Genomic DNA, 18,406 nt, shown 5'->3' with positions numbered 1-18,406 from the left:
GTTCTATGCTGTTCTGAGATTTTTTTTTTTTCACCAAAGGGCTTCCCACTCACCACAATGCTGAGAGGCGCTGCTTTAAAATACCCAGCTTGAGTGAGTAAAGAACATGGTGACACGCCAAGCCATGCATGTGAGTGAGGTGATGTCTTCATGGCGTTGCTCACACTCCCCTCTCTTGGCACTAAAAAGAATAATAATATGTCTTTACTCATCATCTTGGGTTACACCAGTTGGCTACAAATGTGGTTATAACACAATTTCTTATTTTGAATTTCTTCCTCACAATTAATGACTCCTCTGATCTACCCCTTAATTCCCTCTTCCTCCTTCCTCTAACAGTCTTCCTCCTACCACTTGCCTCTTCCTCCTTCCTCTAACTCCCACCACTTTCCTCCTCTTTCTCCTTCCCCTAACTCCTACCTCTTTCCTCTTCCTCCTTCCTCTCCTTCCTACCACTTTCTGTCTTCTTCCTCTCCTTTTGCCTGAAAAGCTTAGCTTTAGAAAGGCTAACTACAGTTATGTATAATAATATGTAGAGACTTATATATACATTGTAATGGTTAGTTATTAATAAATGTTCAAATCTTCTTCCTACCACTTTCCTCTTCCTCCTTCCTCTAACTTCTACCATTTTTCTCTTTCTCTTTCCTCTCAAAAAGAAAATGAAGGTATACAATACTGCCTCTGCTTTATCTGTTGCTAACACTGCTCCTCAAAAGTTAAAATAATACTACACAGTATACTAGCAACTATGTCTGTTCCTCACACTATCCTCTGCTGATACTAAGAAAAAGTAATGCCAATATGTTAAATGTTCATACTATTCTTTGCTGCATGAAGAAACTAAGAAATATTACAAATTAGTCTGATACTTTTACAGTTCTGTGCTAATACCTGGGGAAAATGCTAATTGACAGCAATTTTGTTTTGAAGTTGAGTGACAAATGGCAAATCAAATACTCGTGAAAAAAAGAAAATTCATTATGGTAAAGGCACACAATGAGAGGGAACCCACAGGTGGGTGACATGAATGTGGATATCAAGTCATGAAAGTACAGTAGTTCACACCTACATCACTAAGTAAAAGACATTAGAGTATTACACAAACATTAGTACAAATAAAATACTATTAAAAATTGTAAAGTAAATTAAAAACTTATTTAATTTTAAACAAAAATTGTGAAATAAACTAATCACAGTTCAATCAAGACATACACAGGCTCTTGCTATTGCATATTCAACACTGGGTATATTTCTGAATACATGTTCCATTTTCAATGTCATAAATATCTATGAAAGATCTTAATGTACCTGCATATGCAGAAAAAATCTTAAAGAAATTGAAACATAAAAATTACTTCACAATCAACAAAATCATCATGCTATATATGATTCCACAACAGGATGAAGACCTCCCCAATGTTTAGAGAAAATGTTAACCCATAAATGGTGATGCTGGCATGGAGTGTACTTGGTTTGTTTCCTGTGCCTGTTCTCTGTTAGGGGAACCCAAATAGTTTCCACTGGCTAGAAATTTGAACTTGATGCTACTACAGGCTAACCAGGCTAACCACTGTACCACTATACTGCCAATCAATTACATATCAAAAAGGTAAATCCTAAGGAAAGAAGGATTTACCATAATAGAGACAGTATAAAGACAATATCAAACTGCAGTATTGCCTATCAGTTTTCTACACTGAGCACTGACACCACTACCACACCAGCTCTGGCTTTTCCTTGTACTTGCAATAGTCCTTCATGTTGAAGAAACTAATTTCTGTTTCATGTTTGATGCCACACTCCCGCAGCAGCTGGTGTGGCTTCAGTATCAGCTTGGCGTCATCCTCTCGATTAATCACAGGATCGTTCGTTTTGGCACCGTGGGCGTGAGTCTCGATCTTCAGCGTGTCAAAGGAGAAGTTACGGAAGGGAGGAGGTAGGCTTGTGGCACCCTTGATGCATTCCCAGATGGTCTTAGTGAAGTCCTCCACCTTCTGGTCCAAGGACACATCATGAAGCACCAAGTTTCTAATGTTGCGGTGTTCAAATGACCGAATGAGACGGATGGTGATGGTCACGTTCCCTGCTGCCTCTCCAGACATGGCTGCATCACCTCACCTGAAGGAATGTTCATGTGTTGGCATGTTTTCAGCACTGACTTAACTTAACTCTTTGCTTAATATACTTCAATGGACTTGTCTGTACTTCCACTTGTAGATTCCAAAGTTATTATCTGATCTGTTAAATGTCAATGTTTCCTTGAAGAAATCTTGATGTACTGAGATGTTTTTCAACACAGATTTTACCTAACTTTTTACTAAACATTTCCCAGTGAACTTACTTGTACTTGAGCATGTACAATCCAAAGGTTTCCCTCTGCCTAATTACTTATCAACATTCTGGCTGCCCAGCTAAGAGGTATGGTATCAGGTTAGACTCAGTTTTGGAAAGCCCTTCATTGCTACATTACCAAGACTAAAGCATGGCAGTTAGTCCAACCTGCACAACCCAGAGAATGACACACAACAGCTACCATGACTAATGACATTCAGGGAGTTAAGTACCTGGTTAGCATTATGAGATTATAGTACTTGGTTGATTTAAGTTTTGGAAGCTCCATCACCACTGTGGCACTTAGCATGATTTGGTGCTTCAAGGGATGGCAATGACCCACTTATTAGTGTTCTGTAGTGTTTGGTTTCCCCTTCTTAAAACACACTTTCATTCAGATCCCTATGCTTGCCTCGCACTGGGGAAGTAATAGAGATGGAAGTATTGTATGAAACTACCGATTTACCATAGCTATTTCTTTGGCCAAAGTAATGTTTGGTGCTGATTTGAAACTCATAATGCAAGATATCATAACAGACTTTATATCCACATTCTAAAACTTTTCATCTGTTCAGTTATTTGTCATTATTCTGGAATGGAGATTTCTTGGCTAAACCAGCCTGTGAATGTCATTTATTGCTAGTAAAACCACAACAATGTTCTGTTCTGAGCTTGCTATTGTCAAAGGCATCCCAGTGCTTTCCAGTTGTCCTTTTCTTATGTAAGATGGGCTCTGACCAAGGCCAAAGAAATATCTTAATTATTACTACATGTTTGTAGTGCAATAACTGCATAAAGGAAGATTAAACGATTTTTGTGGTAAATTTATAGTTTAAGCCAATGTCCCCAATCTCTACCCACGGCCCACGGCGTTATTATTAATTTCCGACAAGTAGTGTAATCATTAGAAATTATGTGAATAGTGAGAAGAACAAAATGAGGTAGGTTATTACCACGTAGTGTGTAATGGCTTAAACTATAATAAAACCCTAACCTAACCTAACCTAACCTAATCTAACAACTGAAGTTCAGGCAACAATACACCATTTATGTTTACCTGTGGACTTAGAAAAAGTTGAGAGCGCTGTGCATTCCCAGGCCTATTGTGGCGTTATTATTAATTTCCGACAAGTAGTGTAATCATTAGAAATGATGTGAATAGTGAGAAGAACAAAATGAGGTAGGTTATTACCACGTAGTGTGTAATGGCTTAAACTATAATAAAACCATTTTTGTAAATACTGAGGCCTCTACAGGGCATCTCATGTTGATGGATGGAGTGGAGCCTTGTAAAAAAAATAAATAAATAAGTAAATAAAAAATTAATTAAGATTAAAAATTTCCCTCTAAGATGAGCAAACAAAAGTGAGTCCAGTTGCCCTTGTCGAGCATGTACATCATTACAAATGTATGCGATATTGGCAGGGCTGGCCTAGCCCATTAGCAACGTGCAGTTTTTGTCCCTTGGTTGTCAATCCTGGGTACTGGGAGCCCACCAGGTGAGAGAACGAATCTCCCAAGGGAAAATTGCCACGGAAATTCAATAGACCAGGATCTATCAGTTATATCAGTACAGTTCTACGCACCAAGAGGTGATTCAAGCACACATGACACATGCTGTCACTCATACAAGAATGAGGCTCACCTGTGTGTGGAGTATGGGGCCAGGTATTGTGGTGTTGAGTGCTGACGATGCTGATGATTGTGTTGTTCATGCAGCGGCATTACACACAACTCCTTAACAGGCTCAGGGCAGCTCTCCAGGATGTGTGACACTAATCAACGCAGGACACCTAACATATCCTGGCTGACTCCTTCCCACGAAGGCTACACAAAGCACTGCAGAGGAAAGGCAACCTTACAAAATGTTAGCTAGTGGCACATTTTCTGATCGTAATTTTAGGGGACATTATCATCTTGCTGCACGTATGTTTGCTCATTGCGACCACGGAACTTTGCCAACTACTTTGACTTCCACTGTATATTCACAGTACTACTTCTGCAACACAAACAGTTACTGAACTGAGGAACTGAAAATATTGAACGTGGCAAAATACATAATACCAGAGTTCCCCCTATGACATCAAGGCAGTGGTGACGTCATGGCAGACATACGTTATTGAGGCTGCGAAACACGAGACACGGGCATCCCACGAGAGCGGCCGCGGTGTCATTTACTGTGTGCTGCTGGGACAGGAAGTAGTGGTCGGTGGTTCTCTTATCTGGTCATTATGTGGCTAGGAGTTCTGATCGGGGTGGCGGTGACAGTGGTTGGGGTGCGTCTGATATACAGGATCAGGTCAGGGAGGTGCGACTCGGAGACGAAGCTGGACGGGAAGACGGTCATTGTCACAGGAAGTTCTGCGGGTAAGATACTAAGTGGTGGGGTTTAGGCTTACTGGAATGACCATAAGAGGCTGAGGTTTGGAGGGTCTTATTCCGCCTTAATTCTTGCCCTCCCACACCCCTCAGTAATGAGTTTGTGTGTAAATGATGATTTTATTTTATTTTTTTATTTTTTTATTTTTATGCCCTCAGCCTTCCTAGGGGTGTCGGCGGCCGTTGGTTGAGGGATGAGCATAAGAAATCTACTCTGCAGGATGCAAGTGGGCTTGGCTTGTGGGTAAGCAGGCCGCTCTTTTTTTTTTTTTTTTTTATATTGCCAGGCTCAGGAAAAGTGTAGTTTTTCCCTCGTGTTTATTAACGCAAGTACTGGGCACAGGGATAGCAGTGGGATGGTGGGAGTGGATGAATGATTAATATAAATAGCCCTGATATCTTAATAAAATGACTGCACTTCTGATAAAAAGTCCGCCCCTCCCATTCTCTCTTAACCCCCCCCAAATCCCCTCAAATAACCTTGGGGGCCTGTGGGGAATAGGGGGTTTTTGGGGGTGATGAAAAATAAGTGAAATAAGGGCGTTCAAAAATCAAATTAGGAAAATTTCTTTACATTTACGGCAAGGTCACCGAATCCTTCTCCACGACATGTGAGTTTCGTGCTTGTATGTATCCAAATTAACCCAGTACTGTAATTATTTTCAACAGGAATTGGGAAAGCTGCCGCTCTGGATTTTGCCAAGCGTGGAGCAAGAGTGATTCTGGCCTGCAGGAACCTTGACAAGGCTGGGAAGGTGGCAGGTGTGTGTCTGTGTGAAGAGAGGGAGAGAGAGAGAGAGAGAGAGAGAGAGAGAGAGAGAGAGAGAGAGAGAGAGAGAGAGAATTATCTTTGCTTACACCATTACCTTGGACTCGGGAGCAATTATAGACTTATCAGTCAAGTCTTCCACCATTATTATTACTGGAGAGAGATAATTAGTTAATGACTTTGTGATACAAGTGGATTTCACAAGCAACACTACCCTACACAAACTTTAGTGTTACCCTACACAAACTAAAGTAAAACTAGACATATTCTAAAAGAAGAGAAAGTCATAACACATGGGAGTATAAAGACCACAAAAATATCTTGGGACCCAGCATTCATCATGGTCCTGCTGTTCTGATCAGGGGTTCAGTCCCCCAGCCATGGCTTCAAAGTGGGGCATTACACTGGGGGCAGTGGTAAAGGTCCCAATACATATAAAGCAAAGTACCAGGATAACTGGATCACTTTCTTGCAGATGAAATAATAAAAAGCTCAGGAAACACCAATGTTGAAGTGCAGCAGCTGGACACGTCTGATCTCAGCTCTGTCCGTCGTTTTGCAGATGAAATTTTGAAATCTGAGAAGAAGTTGGACATTCTGGTAAGCTGTGGTGCTACTATCATTACTTTCTGACCTGCTGACAGTCTTGCAAAACTTAAAAATTGATAGATTTTTATCAGATCAGAGGACTTAAAATTGAGGGAAAACTAAATACAGTGGAAATGAGTACAGTATGTTACCCGACTTCTGACCAGATTTTTCAAAAACATCTTTCAGTGCTTCTGTTGTCTGTCTACTTATTTCCTCACAGTGTCAGAAGTAACACCACCCATTCACTTACTATTTTTTCACCTATTTCATACATCTCGGTTATACATAAGTCTCTTTCTTTCATATTTGTCATATTAAGCTGTGGTGATTTAGCTGCACACTAGTACATTTTATGATCTCCTCATTAAAAATCAGAATTTTTAAATCATTCTGTTGGGAGGCTTAGATGAAGAGATTTGATTTAAGAAGCACAAGAAATATAACAAGCATGATGTAGACAAGATCCTTAGGACAAGTAATCATTATAGGATAAAAGTTAATGAATTCAGGCTCCATAAAGTTAAATTTGAAAGGGAGATAGGAAGATTGTTAGTGCAGCCAATAAAGAACTCTAAGAGGTTTTATGAATTTATGGATAGAGGTGATAAATGGACTTACTTATGCATATTTTATACAGGAACTGTCATGTGTGGGCCTACTGACTTCTCACAACTCCCATTATGTTCTCAATAGGTGAACAATGCTGGCATTGCTGGCTATCATAAAAGGGAGACCACCAAGGATGGCCTGGAGATCACCATGGCTACTAACTACTATGGACACTTTCTCCTCAGCAATCTGCTACTTGGTAATGGAAAAATTATCACAAGTGTTGAAGTTGTTCATGAAACATATTATTTATTTTCATGTGTGAGGATTTTCTGGAAATGAATTCTGCATTCAGAAAAGTATATTTAGTTACTACAGTGTCAGCTTCTTTATTTTTGTGAATTGAGGAAGGGAGATGTTTGAGGCTAAAAGGGAAGATATGATTAAGCTCTTGCTGTAGGATTTCAGAAGCATTAGTTGGTCAAGAGTGTGAATTACAAATGGAATGCATCTTTGTAAGTATTGATCAAGTAGGAAAGGATTAATCTGACAGAGTGTGACATTTTACAGGCCTGCTGAAGAAGAGTGCCCCCAGCAGGATCATAAATGTCAGCTCTGTGATGCACACATTTTGCAAAAAGTTAGATCCTGAGGACTTGAACTTTGAGAAATCTTCCTATCTTAGTATCTCTGCATACAATCAGAGCAAACTTTGTAATGTTCTGTTTACGCAGGAACTTTCCAACAAGCTCAAGGGCACAGGTGAGCCTTAGTACTTTCAGTCTTTGTATATTTTGGTCAGTCAAAAGCATCATAGCACACCTGAGACTAATACTGATCTCCCCGTTATGGAAAAGAATAACCAGAATTCTTGCATTACTGAGGGCCATAAATGTACAGTATGCTAATAGTTGTTTGAATGTGAGTTCATGTTGCTGAATTTATCTAAAAATTTAATTTTATTTTGACAGTTTTGTAGCCACTGTACATTAAATAGTAACTGTTGGTTAACAGTTTAAAATGCAACATAGTTATTCTCTAAGCAGCTGTCTTCCCTTATTCACAAGTGCACCCTTCTCTTCCATATTTTCCACAGTATGTCAGCTCTCAAAATTACTTTCTTAGTATAATATAATTTTTCCAACAAGCATATATCCTCCATATCAATTTATTTGCATCATCACCTCCAATCATTCAATCCCAACACTTGTGGAGGCCCTGGGCACAGTTATCACTTGCATCAGTGGACTAGGCTGGCAGGAGTGAGAGATGGCACTTAGCATATTATCATATGTGGCAGGACTCTTCACAACTATCTGAAGTGTTTTGTCAGCTGTCACGTCTGACCCATGCCAGCACTGAGTCTGCTGATTATGCTGTAGTATCAGGGGCCTCTTTGAGTGCAGGGGAACAGTGGGGCAATGACAGTGATTAACAGGGTGGTGGTAGATGGAGGCATTCTACCATAACTACTCTCAGAATTTTTAGTATTATTTCTTACAGACATATCCAATGTCCCATTCCCATAAAGTAAATAGTTTATATAGTGTGTTTTTTGGCATAACACAGACATTCAGCAATATTACCATCCTGTATCATCATAACTCACTACTCTTCCTGTAGGCGTCACAGCCAACAGTCTTCATCCGGGTATTGTGGCCACAGAGATCAATGCCAAGGCATCAGGTATCATACCAGCCATTGTTGACATCTTCTTCCAGCTGATGGGCAAGGTAACTTAGTTTCTTTGTAACATTAACTTTAATTTACTCATTTCAGTACCAAGCTGATGTCTTCCTATAACAATCTGTATTTGTCTCAAAATATTTAGTATTATATTTCATAGTGAGTCAATATATTTGCTTCCCGTGATAGCATCTTTCACAAATATGATTATGAGTTATGTTCCTGCTCTCTCTTTATTAATATTTCATTCTTCCAGACCTCTGACATGGGAGCACAGACCACCATCTACCTTGCTGTATCAGACGAGGTGGATGGTGTTTCTGGAAAATATTTTGTTGATTGCAAGGTAAGACATAATTTAGTTGTAATTTGCTTTATACATCATTGTTATTACCTGTAATTAAGGGTTTTAAGAAGCACAACCTGCCTGCATGATTTATGACTAGGTTGCAAGAATACTGTCACTTTTTGTTCATGAGAGAACTGAAAGGAACAGTGATGTGGCAAGGAACCCCTGCTCTGTATTTTTATTCTTACCATGATGAAATATCATGCAGCTGCCTTGTCTCAGCTGTTTCCCTGTAACTTGAGGTAAGCTAGGTACAGTATATGATCAGATAGATTTATTTATCTTTTCATTTGGCTAATTTATCCTATTTAGGTATGGATCTGCTAGAATATCAATAAGTTATTTGTAATGATGCACACTTGCAATCTTCGTGCAGGAACAGGAGTGTTCAGAGCTGGCGAGGCACCGGGGAATGGCTAAGAAGCTCTGGGAAGCAAGTGAGCTGGATGTGAAGCTTCAGGAAGATGAGATACACTACTAATGATGGTTATGAAATATCTGCAGGCATGTCATGAGTGAAAACTGACAAGCTCTCTTTATATACAAACACAGTCTTTTTAAAACTTTGTAATTGCTGATTTTAAAATAATGAATGTGTGATCTGTAAACATTTGATGCAAAATATAGGAAGTGGCTCTGACAGTGGAGTGTATAGTCTAATTTGGAAGTATGTATCCAGTTTTTGGTAACCATGGAAAAAACCCACAGCTCAACCTCTGCTTGAGCCATTCACCTTACTCTCCTTCTAATAAAAGTAAACAGTGTATCATTTTATCATTTGTATGTACAAGATGATAGAAAACTGATGTGATGCACAAAGCAATAACATGTTTGGGTTTCCTATTAAAGAAAATAATGAAACTTGGTGAAAGTTACCAAATCTCTCAGGTGAGAGTTTGCTCTTGAGAAGAGTGTGTGTGTGTGTGTGTGTGTGTAGGCGAGCACACACAGAGTTGCTCTCTACAAATGTACCTCGGTACCAGATGCACAAAAAGTGGCAGCCAAGACAAAAGAAACCAACTACAGTTCTCTTCACCAATAAAATTACAAAAGGCACAGTGTTTGCTTAACCATCTCTTTTCAACACTATCACAAAAGTAAGCTGAGAGGAGGTGAGTGTCAAACTGGCTGAAGAGAGAGAGTGGGTGACTTAAGGAGGATGCAGGGAACTGTTTACCACTCCGGTCTTCCTGATAAAAAATGGGGATCATCTTATAAGTGTGGCTGCTAAACATAATGGCATTTAAGATACATTAAAAGAATAGATGAGTAGTACATGGCCAGAGGAATGATGGATCCAAATGCGGCTGGAAACAAGACAAGGTGACTGAAAGAAGTGGGGGGACTGCATGAGATAACCTGAGAGAGAGAGAGAAACACTTGTGGGAAGACTAGTGAGGACCACATATAAACATGGGAAAAGTTGCAGAAGAGGAGGACCAAGATGGGACATGGTTGTGCCTCTTGAATTTCACCAAGGTTGCCCAAGCACAAGTTACTGAGAGACAAACTGTTTCTTAAATGTCCTGTCAGATACTTCCTGGATGCCTACTTAAAATGTTTGATAAATTTGTCCATTAAGAAAGTTGAATAAAAGCTTCCATTAGATACATGCTGGATTTATTATCAAAATATTTGGTAAGCTTACCCGTTAAATAATATAAAAGCCCTGATCCTTCATGGCCTGAAAACGTATCTAGAATAAACGCTGTACACGAGCCTCTTGGCATCGTCTGGGTTGTTTCTGGTAACTCCATCCAGCCAACGTTCCAGGACAACCTTGCTGGGCAGGTGGAAGATTAAACTGATCCACTTGTAAAAATCTGGATTCTGGAGATAAAAAGCCAAAGCCAACATTTTCTCCCGTGCACTGTATCTGCAAGCAAGAAGAAAGAAGGAAATATATTTAAATCTTGAATAATTTATACATCTGTATAACAGTTAGGGACCAAAAATGCAACTTTATATAAAATGTAAAACTATAAATGGTGTAATGTAATTTTTGAGAATAATTCTGGAAAAAAACACTAACAGCAAAACAAGTGATAATTTTAGTATATAATTTTACTTCTCAGTAAAACTGTCTTAGCTTACTCAAACAACTAATGTCAACAACTAATGTGGAGATGTGTGTTCCCTAAAATGTGGTAAGGATGCCATGAAATATTACATTACAAAGGACATACTTGATGCCTGGCATGTTTGGGCAGCCAGACTTGAGCTGCATTGTGAAGAAGAGAAGTTGATCATCAGTGAGGAAGCTTGCAGCACCATACACAAGGTCAGCAAATGTGGAAACCTGTGGCTTCTTCTTCAACTCCTGCAGTGCCTGGTAGTATTTTTGTTTCAAGGATGCCACTTGTCTGTAGAGGGCTCTGAAACAATACAATTCACTTCAATGAACTCTCTGATTGCTGTGGCTCCCCATCAGATCTAGTGCAAGTTAGGAATATAAGTTTGAAAGACACCAGTGGCAGCAAGAGGACTCTTCAAGTAGTTCAACCCTTTTAGTGGCTGTAGTTTCATTTTGGCTGATCCAGACTTACTCTAATTAAGTAGACAATTTCAAGTCTTATACATAAAACAATCAATTTCCATGTCTGTATTTTTGCATCACAGACAAAATTAAATATGAACTTCTTCTATAGTTATATTATATTTAATTACCTGCACAGTTCCAACTTTGAAGAAAAAAAAAAAACAATCTGAAATACCTATCAGTTTGCTGTTGTCTATTCTGTGTCTCCTTAGAGGTGGCTTGGAACTCAGTATCTGCCTCTTGCACAATGAAGTCTGCAGCTCCTTTGTCATCACTATTTGTCTTCATAGTGGCTGATAGAGGGCCACCATCCTGCCTGTCAGCAAGCACATCACTGGCCACCTTGGGAATCACGATGGGGGTAATACTCTCCCTCTCCCCTGTGGTTGTGATGATGTTATATATGTAATTTTCTTCATCATCAATCACAGTCACGTCTCCAGTATTGACAATTTGCACCCGTGTTTGTCCTCCCGGCCCAATCACTCCTTCTATTCCGTCCTTCACTTCACGTTTATGTATGGGGGAACTCTCACACTCATTATCTTTGAGGAGATTCTGTTCCTCATCCTCAAAATCTTCTAAGTCTTTCAATATACTGTAGTCTATACACTCTCTTCCCAACACAGACTTTTGCCCAAGGAATTCATGGCAACTTGAGAAGAAATCACTGAATGCCTCAGGGAATTCACAATTCTTTCTCCTCCCTCTGCCCCTACCTCTCCCTCTCCCTCTCCCTGAGAATCTGTGGAATATCTTGCTGCCTTCCTCCTCATCTGAAGTGTTGAAATCTGCCACATAGTCATCATGTAACATTTTAGTCTTTCTGCTTCTTTTGGATTTTATTTCAGTGTCTGTATCACCATCATCAAGATCCTCACTACTCTTAGATTGTACAAAGGAGGTTTGGTTCTTTCCTCCAGTCCTCTTCAGCTGTCTGCTCTCCACCAGACTCTGTGCTGTGCATGTTGTGGTCTTTGGGAGGTTGGTTTCCTTTCTAGGGCGGCCACGTTTTCTCTTTAGTACGACAGGAGTGACAGAGGAGGCACTTAACTGCGAATCTTGTAAACTGGATGGGTCTGTGTTTTTATCTTTTGATGTTTCCATACCAAGAATTTGTTCAGTTTCTTCCAGTGCTTCCCCCATAACCTGGTACACTTCATTATCTTTTCTCTCCTGTTTTCCTTCCTTGAGGAGGTCCTCCAAGTCATGAGGGTAGAGGTGTAGTTCAAGTGTCTTGGTACTGACTGCCACACTGTTCACTTCCTGGCAGGAGTCCTCAGGCTTGATTCCTGTGACTGGCTTGGAAAGACTGACACTGTCTTCTGCTTCATCATATGATACAATGTCATTGGACATCTCTCTTTCATAGGCCTGTTCTCTCACGTTATCAATCTGTTAAGAGAACAGTATTTTATTACTAGAACAAATAACACTACTGTATTGTTTGGCATACTCCTATTATATTTCACATGAATTACTTACTGTTGTTGTTGTTATTACTAGTGAGACAACTGTCAATTGATAAGAAATCAACCATGAAAAAAATGGCAATAAAATTAATGAGCTGAATGAACCTAAACCTAACCTAGCATTAATACGGCAGAAATAGAGCAGAAACATGGTTAATCAAGAAGAGTATTCAAGATTTTTCACTTCTGCCTCTAATCAAACCATTCCTGATAACCCGTCATGGCTGCTTCGGTTGATTTTTTTTTGTTTTTTGGCACATTTACTGTTTTTATTAGTTTTCTTTTCTTTGTTGGCACAAGTGGTGTGGGTGATAGGTGTTCACCAATTACTGCCGAAACGCAAAGTGGCGAGGGAAAAATGGCATGAGAAAAAAAAATTTGATTCCAGAATTATTTTACAAGCTTTTCCTTATTTCTGTTTATTTACTTATTTATTCCTTATATGTTAATCAAGAGGAAAGTGTTCAATATTTTCCACTTCAGCATCGCCACTGTGTTTACTCGCAGGAGTCAAAGGAGTGCGCCGATTTTTTCACAACACCGGGCGGTCACTCAGCAGCTCAGTCTCACCTCTTTTGAGAAGACTCCTAAAACAAAACAAATACTGAACATTACAGTCTATTTACGAATAGCACAATGATTTTCAAACCACCTCCATCACTCACCGAAACTCAACAGACAAGAAGATAACGAAATAAACCTCAGTTTCCAGCAACAAACATAACTACTACACACCAACGGACTTGTTTACATTAATCTTTGTCTTGATCTTAATACTACAGGTGACTCGGGGATTATCCCTGACCAGCGTTGCTAGACGTACGATAATTATTGTACAAGTACAATAATTTTTGCCCGTGTACGATGTACAATGAGACTCAAACGATAATACGATAATTTGGGAATCCGGACGATATTTTTATGAAATATACAATAATTTGAGTGAAAATTAATGTTATCAATATCAGGTAATGCAAAATTTCTTATATAAATTTGAATAACAAAATAAAAACCTGAAAGTGCCAGATGTATTGCTTTCCTTACGAGACAAGTCTCACCATACGGGTGAACAACAGGTCTCGTTCTTCTCTGCGACCAGTCCGTCCGCTACCGGAGTCCCCATCCCATAGTCTCGTAGTCGTCAGCAGCGTTGCCAGATTGTTTTGGCCATATTATCATACTACACAGGTTGAAATTATTGTACTTCTGGTAAAATTATCGTACATATGTAATTAATCCAAATATTATGCAAAACTGCCACTTTCCAAATACAGCAGAATTTAGGTCATATAATATATATATATATATATATATATATATATATATATATATATATATATATATATATATATATATATATATATATATATATATATATATATATATATATATATATATATATATACAGAGAGAGAGAGAGAGAGAGAGAGAGAGAGAGAGAGAGAGAGAGAGAGAGAGAGAGAGAGAGAGAGAGAGAGAGAGAGAGAGAGAGAGAGAGAGAGAGAGAGAGAGAGAGAGAGAGAGAGAGAGAGAGAGAGACTCCGCCAGTAATTTCTTCATTGTTACTCGTTCACAGACGGCAAGTTTTGACTCCCTCCCTCTCCCTCTCCCTCGCCCTCAAAAGATGTCGGTGCAGATAGAAAAAAAAAAAGGCGCTATGAGTGTTCTGCCCTCCCGCGCGGCTGGAAAAGAGAGGAAGTGCTGAGGAAAACTGGACTGACTTGTGGTAAAGTAGATGTGTATTATTACAGGCAAGTGTGTGTTTGTGTTTATGTTTCCCTCCCTCTCTCTCTCTCTGACAAATAAAACCAAAACAGCAAAAATCTACGAAATTATTAAAAAAATGACAAAACTCTCTCTCTCTCTCTCTCTCTCTCTCTCTCTCTCTCTCTCTCTCTCTCTCTCTCTCTCTCTGTATATATATATATATATATATATATATATATATATATATATATATATATATATATATATATATATATATATATATATATATATATATATGACCTAAATTCTGCTGTATTTGGAAAGTGGCAGTTTTGCATAATATTTGGAATAATTACATATGTACGATAATTTTACCAGAAGTAAAAGAAGTGCAAGAAGTTCCGAAGCAAGCCCCAGTTGACCCACTACCTCATAGACACTGTTGACCTTTCCTCCTTCGATTTTCTGACTGGTAAGGTCAACCCAATGCTGGCGAGGAAGAACAAGAAGCCCCGTGGTACCCTCTTTGATTACAGGTGTGTGTGTGTGTGTGTGTGTGTGTGTGTGTGTGTGTGTGTGTGTGTGTGTGTGTGTGTTTAAGCAAACTTAACCTAATCTCTTAAACTACAGGTGTGTGTGTGTAATAATAATAATAATAATAATAATAATAATAATAATAATAATAATAAACGATTTATTATTTAAGCAGTTAACAAACTGAAAATGTACGCGCACGCGCGCGCGTACATTTTCAACACACACACACACACACACACACACACACACACACACACACACACAAACACACACTGCATAAGCATATGTACAACGAAAGACAAGGCAACACACACACACACACACACACACACACACACACACACACACACACACACACACACACACACACACACACGCACACACACACACAAACATACATACACACACACACACACACACTGCATAAGCATATGTGCAATGAAAGACAAGGCAATACACACACACACACACACACACACATACACACACACACACACACACACACACACACACACACACACACACACTGCATAAGCATAAGCATCTGTACAACGAAAGACAAGGCAACACACACACACACACACACACACACACACACACACACACACACACACACACACACACTGCATCACCATCTGTACAACGAAAGATAAGGCAACACACACACACACACACACACACACACACACACACACACACACACACAAACACACACACACACACACACACTGCATAACAATCTGCACAACGAAAGACAAAGCAACACACACTGCATCACCACCTGTACAACGAAAAATAAGGCAACACACACACACACACACACACACACACACACACACACACACACACACACACACACACACACACTGCATCACCATCTGTACAACGAAAGATAAGGCAACACACACACACACACACACACACACACACACACACACACACACACACACACACACACACACACACACACACACACTGCATAACAATCTGCACAACGAAAGACAAAGCAACACACACTGCATCACCACCTGTACAACGAAAAATAAGGCAACACACACACACACACACACACACACACACACACACACACACACACACACACACTGCATCACCATCTGTACAACGAAAGATAAGGCAACACACACACACACACACACACACACACACACACACACACACACACACACACACACACACACACACCTTGAAATACCTTGAAAAAAAAAAACACTGAATATTTACTGGGAGGGGCTGGAAGGGAGTTAGGGAAGGTACCACTCTGATAACGTTACGACTGGGGGGGGCTTGTGACGTCACAGCTGGGGGGTTGATGACGTCACAGCGAGCGTTATTTACGTACGTACGTATTTCATTTTGAAAATGACCCCTCTAAAAAACGCAGCTAGACAGGAATGCTTTATAAATTCAGACTTGCCACACATTTTAACTAATGCCACAAATAACAACACATTTCAAAACGCAGTAGTATTAAAGATATTTAAAAAGAAGTATCTGGAAACTGCTAGAACATTCACCCCATTTAAAATCGTTCAAATGTTCACCCATTCTGGCTTAAACATAACGGAAAACACTTTAAAAAATCTGAACTATTTTCTAAAACCATTTAAAGTGAGCTACAAGCACAAATAAAAAAATCTACCGAAAAAAATTCAATATTATTGGAAGTTGAACACGAATAAAAGCAAGTGTACGGTGCACGCATTTCACTAAGCGGGACGGCAACACACTTAAAAAAACACCAACTATTTTTTTAAACCAATAAGAACCTAGTACAGGCTGAAATAAAACATTTAGTTTTGGGACCGTAAAAAAATACGCCGAAAACGGCCCTCTTATTTACACAAAAACAACGCCAAAATCACCACTTTTCACGCAACACACGCGCTCAAATAACTTAAAAAACAACGAAATATTTTTAAAAACCATAAAATCTTAGCTACAAGCCGAAATAAAATACTTAGGAAATAAAAAAAAATAATATTGGAACCGGAGGGGGCTGGGGAGCCTTATCCAAGATGGCGGTCGAGGGGTCCAGTGGAGGGGACGACCAACCCTTCTCACTCATTTAAACCCTCGCCAAACTTAAACTAAGTAATGGCAGGTATATCTAACGAGCGGATATTAAAGCTTGGTCATGTGGCTCCGCTTTGCAACAGTATTGGTTTAAAACACTCACAGAGAAGATAGATAATGGCTGATAAATAGAGAGGAGCCAGATTGTTTACATTTTCATTAAGTTAAATTTTACGGTTTTTAGTAACGAGACGAGGCTGACACAGGGATATATTGTGCTGGAGGTTAGGTGAGATGCGTTAAAATGAGTTAAAATCGTGGATTGTTCAGTTATTCATTAAAAAGTTACGTTAAGTTACCTAAATTTATTCTAACACTTCCTGACCTTACCTTGCCTGTGGTGGTGATGGTGGTTCCTGACTCCTCGTCACTATGGCTGGCTGTCTAGCACCTTCTCACAGCCAAACTTTTCTTTATTTTGCTTGCTTTCACCCACTGCTGCCTTCGAGTGTCCACTGCTAGAGCCCACGCCTTCCTCATTACCAACTAAAGAAGGTTTAACTCATGGGTAAGCCTTGGCAGCCGCTTTGTAGGCATGGTTACACACACACACACACACAGGCTGGGAGTTGAAACAAACGCGTACTAACACCATCCACAGACGCGACACACTAACTGGTTAACTTATGTCAGGCAGCAGTCAGCGTTGCCAGATTGTTTTGGCCATATTATCGTATTATATATATATATATATATATATATATATATATATATATATATATATATATATATATATATATATATATATATATATATATATATATATATATATATATATATATACATAACCTAAATTCTGCTGTATTTGGAAAGTGGCAGTTTTGCATAATATTTGGAATAATTACATATGTACGATAATTCTACCAGAAGTACAATGATTTCAACCTGTGTAGTACGATAATATGGCCAAAACAATCTGCCAACGCTGTCCCGGACTCAGTTTGGCTGCTCCTGTAGGGAAAATAGAAGAACGGCAGACAGAAAACAGACCATCTTTCACACTACTGATAACCCATCATGGCTGCTTCCGCTCCCTGATAACAGTAATGAACAGTAGGTATGCTCTACAATGCCTATATACGAGGTTGAGACTAAAATGTCGTGTGAAAAGTCAGGTTGTCTTTGTGAATGTTATCGTAAGTGAACTATTTTCTCTGTTGCCTTCAGTTTTTCGTAGATTTCTTGGTACATGTAATGTTTTGGTTTTATTATAGTTTAAGCCATTACACACTACGTGGTAATAACCTACCTCATTTTGTTCTTCTCACTATTCACATCATTTCTAATGATTACACTACTTGTCGGAAATAATAATAACGCCACAATAGGCCTGGGAATGCACAGCGCTCTCAACTTTTTCTAAGTCCACAGGTAAACATAAATGGTGTATTATTGTTGCC

The 18,406-nt window shown here is 39.3% G+C and overlaps 3 protein-coding genes across 4 annotated transcripts; 1 reads left to right on the top strand and 2 right to left on the bottom strand.

Moving 5' to 3' along the window:
• Positions 1–963: 963 nt before the first annotated feature.
• On the bottom strand, positions 964–4,396 carry LOC135090258 (UPF0538 protein C2orf76 homolog). Its single transcript, XM_063986859.1, has 2 exons — positions 3,980–4,396; positions 964–2,121 (listed from the first exon to the last, which is right to left on the bottom strand). Exon 2 carries the CDS (start codon positions 2,103–2,105, stop codon positions 1,716–1,718), a length of 390 nt encoding a protein of 129 aa, XP_063842929.1. The 5' UTR covers positions 2,106–2,121; positions 3,980–4,396; the 3' UTR covers positions 964–1,715.
• Positions 4,397–4,450: 54 nt separating this feature from the next.
• On the top strand, positions 4,451–9,711 carry LOC135090257 (retinol dehydrogenase 13-like). The gene is made up of 8 exons (XM_063986857.1): positions 4,451–4,701; positions 5,383–5,475; positions 5,958–6,082; positions 6,767–6,881; positions 7,193–7,384; positions 8,246–8,355; positions 8,565–8,654; positions 9,034–9,711. The coding sequence occupies exons 1-8, from the start codon at positions 4,566–4,568 to the stop codon at positions 9,136–9,138; spliced, it is 966 nt and encodes a 321-aa protein (XP_063842927.1). The 5' UTR covers positions 4,451–4,565; the 3' UTR covers positions 9,139–9,711.
• A 549-nt stretch (positions 9,712–10,260) lies between these two features.
• Positions 10,261–13,616, bottom strand: LOC135090253 (uncharacterized). 2 transcript variants are annotated; one of them, XM_063986850.1, is made up of 4 exons: positions 13,334–13,616; positions 11,372–12,591; positions 10,844–11,032; positions 10,261–10,533 (listed from the first exon to the last, which is right to left on the bottom strand). In XM_063986850.1, exons 2-4 carry the CDS (start codon positions 12,553–12,555, stop codon positions 10,335–10,337), a joined length of 1,572 nt encoding a protein of 523 aa, XP_063842920.1. In that variant the 5' UTR covers positions 12,556–12,591; positions 13,334–13,616; the 3' UTR covers positions 10,261–10,334. The 2 variants fall into 2 exon arrangements, with proteins under 2 accessions (XP_063842920.1, XP_063842918.1); XM_063986848.1 differs by lacking the exon at positions 13,334–13,616 and adding an exon at positions 13,239–13,295.
• Positions 13,617–18,406: the final 4,790 nt, after the last annotated feature.

This window comes from Scylla paramamosain, chromosome 34, assembly GCF_035594125.1.
Source record: "Scylla paramamosain isolate STU-SP2022 chromosome 34, ASM3559412v1, whole genome shotgun sequence".
In the NCBI taxonomy this organism is placed as follows: Eukaryota; Metazoa; Arthropoda; class Malacostraca; order Decapoda; family Portunidae; genus Scylla; species Scylla paramamosain.
This window is presented reverse-complemented; position numbering and strand designations above follow the sequence as displayed.